This window comes from Solanum tuberosum, unplaced genomic scaffold (assembly GCF_000226075.1).
Source record: "Solanum tuberosum cultivar DM 1-3 516 R44 unplaced genomic scaffold, SolTub_3.0 scf00017, whole genome shotgun sequence".
Classification (NCBI taxonomy): Eukaryota; Viridiplantae; Streptophyta; class Magnoliopsida; order Solanales; family Solanaceae; genus Solanum; species Solanum tuberosum.
Window position 1 is genome coordinate 1089219 of NW_006238943.1, and position 2914 is coordinate 1092132.

At 30.3% G+C, this 2914-nt stretch overlaps 1 protein-coding gene across 1 annotated transcript; it reads right to left on the bottom strand.

Moving 5' to 3' along the window:
- Nucleotides 1-1386: 1386 nt before the first annotated feature.
- On the bottom strand, nt 1387-2319 carry LOC107058033 (acylsugar acyltransferase 3-like). The gene has a single exon (XM_015303311.1). It carries the CDS (start codon nt 2317-2319, stop codon nt 1387-1389), a length of 933 nt encoding a protein of 310 aa, XP_015158797.1.
- Between the last annotated feature and the right edge of the window lie 595 nt (nt 2320-2914).

Here is a 2914-nt window from a genome sequence, read left to right on the forward strand (position 1 = left end):
TTCGCTTTTCTTCTTAAAAAACTAAAGTAAATAATGTCCACCTAAATTGAAAATAGCCAATAGATATATAATATATGTATGCAGTTTAAAAAAAGTAAACAATGAATCTCATGAATTATTTAAAGGAAAAAACATTTTTTAAGATACAAGATATGTAATTAATATAAGGTTTGACTAACATATTATATAGTTTAACAGTAATTTTTTAATTAATTTTTTGGCATTGTTGTGACACTTTAAAGTTTATTAAAGAGGGTGATAGGTCGTCGATTTGTGAACCATCATTTAAATTATATTTGCAATGTATAAGAATTTACAAGTTTACTATTTTTAAATAGGGATAAGGGTCTGAAAAATATCCCAACTTTGGTCGGATTTGCTGTTGTGATACTAAACTTTCATAAGGACCTATTACCACCCTAGACTATTTAAAACCGTATTTTTTACCCCCTAAACTATTTAATAGTGTACTTTAAAGGTATATATGTGTCCACGTGGACACATTACTATTTATAATTTTGCATTATTTTTTATATCCACGTGGGCAAATATATATGTTTAAAATACGGTATTAAATAGTCTAGGGAGGTAATAGGTTAATGAAAGTTTAGTATCGCAACAGTAAATCCGACCAAAGTTGGAGTATTTTTCAGACCCTTATCCCTTTTAAATATGAGTCTAAAGTTATAGATATCTTATATGAACTTCAGACGTTCAAGAATTTATGAGAATAATTTTTTTCTTAAAAATAATTTGACATTTAAATTTTTTATATTTTTATGGTAGATAAATTTAAAGAGGTTTTAGACGAAATAAACAACATACCATAAAATAGAAATTTAGAAACATATATAGCAATTACAAATTTATAACCTTGTTGAATTATAAACTCCTTGTTACATGAATGCACATGTAAGAATAATTTAGAAAGCTTCCATGCAATATAATTTCTCTTTGTCCTCATGAACATGATTATCACCAACAGGACTAGCAAATTGTAGAAATTCCTTGTCTTGTTCAAAAATGGACATTTGTTGTTGATTCAAGTTAATAAACACTTCAATTCCTTTATTTTGATCTTGTGTATTCATCAAATAAATCATATTACTAAATGGTGTACTTGCTATGCTTGCTCTTGTAGGTCTCCCCCATCCAAAATCCAAATCTTGGAATGGAATGTTACATATACTACTACATCGATACACATCGTGACATGAACTCTTCTGACGATACGATTGGTCATCCTCTGTTTCTGTATTTATTTTATTTGCGTATTCTAGCATCTCTGATACCCATTTGTTTTCTTTGAAATTGTTTCTGGTGGAAAGCTCGTGTTTAGACTTTCTTATATCGGCTACTAATTTTGGTAGCCTCAGGTCTTCTAGGTTATATATTGGAGTAGAGAAGGCGGTGAGAATGTTCCCGATTGTGGATGTTGATTTTATTGAAGGTGGAATTGTTTTTCGTAAATCGGATACTAAAACCAGATGAAGAATCATTACCATTTGATATGTTTGCACCAACAATTACTGCACATTTGTAAATAATTGCACTAACAACCTCAGTAGTTGTTGGATTTTGCACTATTGATGATGGATCATCAACTATCAATGCTTTGAGAGCTCTTATATTGGATTCAGATAAAAAAAACCTCTTTTCAAATTCGACACTTTCTTCTGCATTTGGCTCAACCACAACGGGGAACTTTAGTGGTCCATCGGGTAGAGATGGCATTAATGAATCCTGAACATAATACGAAGGACATGATAATTCACCATTTGGATATTGTCGGGTTATTGTAGCCCAATCCTTCAAAAAGGAAAAGGCACTACGCGCATCACCCACCTTATGTGACATACACACACTTATTGACATTCCTCCACAATCAAAGTGGCTAAGCTGAGCTACGCTCAATCGGCCACCATCATTTGCATGAGGAACATTCTTCCAGGATAACCCTGGAGGAAATGTTAAGTCTGGGCGATGAACGACTTGATTCATTGGGCAATTAACTTCAACTTCAAAGAACTCAGCCCCAGTGTCATCACAATGAATAGTTGCATTATCTCTCAAACTTCCAACCCATGGTTGATGATAAGTCAATGCTTTTGAAAATGAGTTTTCTAGAAGTTTAGAGAGTTGTTTTGGACCTTGTTCTAGTTGATGTTTTGGGTAAAATAGAACAAGGGGCATATAAAAATTACCCATACATTGATCAAGAAGTGAAAATTTGTGAATTTTTTGAGTTGATGGAGTGGGAGAAAAAGGTTTCACAACTTTCTTGGAGATTGTTGATAGCAATCTTGAAAAACTAGACATCTTTAGTTTTTTATTTTTTTTAAATGCAAAATTAAAATCTCACACTAATGAATTTTTCGTCTTAGTATTTTGTTACTATATATAGATACATTAGGAAAACAGTATTTAAATACTAGCCAAAAAAGTTTAAACAATTTTTTTTCTCACTTTGGAATAAATGGTCAAATTTGGATTGCCATATACTATATATATAATAATAATAAAACTCCTATTTTATTTATTTAGTCAAACAGCACCATTTGGAACTGTTCTAGCAATGTCAAAGATTCCAATCTTTATCAACAAATAATATCGACGCAATGTAATTGAGCTAAATTTAGACGGATCAAAATAAATATCGTTAAACTTTATTAAATATGGGTTAAAAATATGAATCACATCCCAAGTCGTTCAACTCTTAATTTTTTTTTCTTAATTTGTTTTATATACTTAGAGAAAAGTTAAGTAAATAAATTGTTCTTTATTATAGCTTTACATGATATATCAAATGAAAATATATTTTTAAGTTGAACTTTTTTACAAGATTTATCATTAGTCAATTTAGGTTACATACTTAACTCAAATTATTTCAAATTCTTAAACGAGCTAACAAATC

What these genes read in the sequence shown, in the direction of transcription:
- LOC107058033 (XM_015303311.1), bottom strand. Translation starts at nt 2,319, where the DNA reads ATGTCTAGTTTTTCAAGATTGCTATCAACAATCTCCAAGAAAGTTGTG.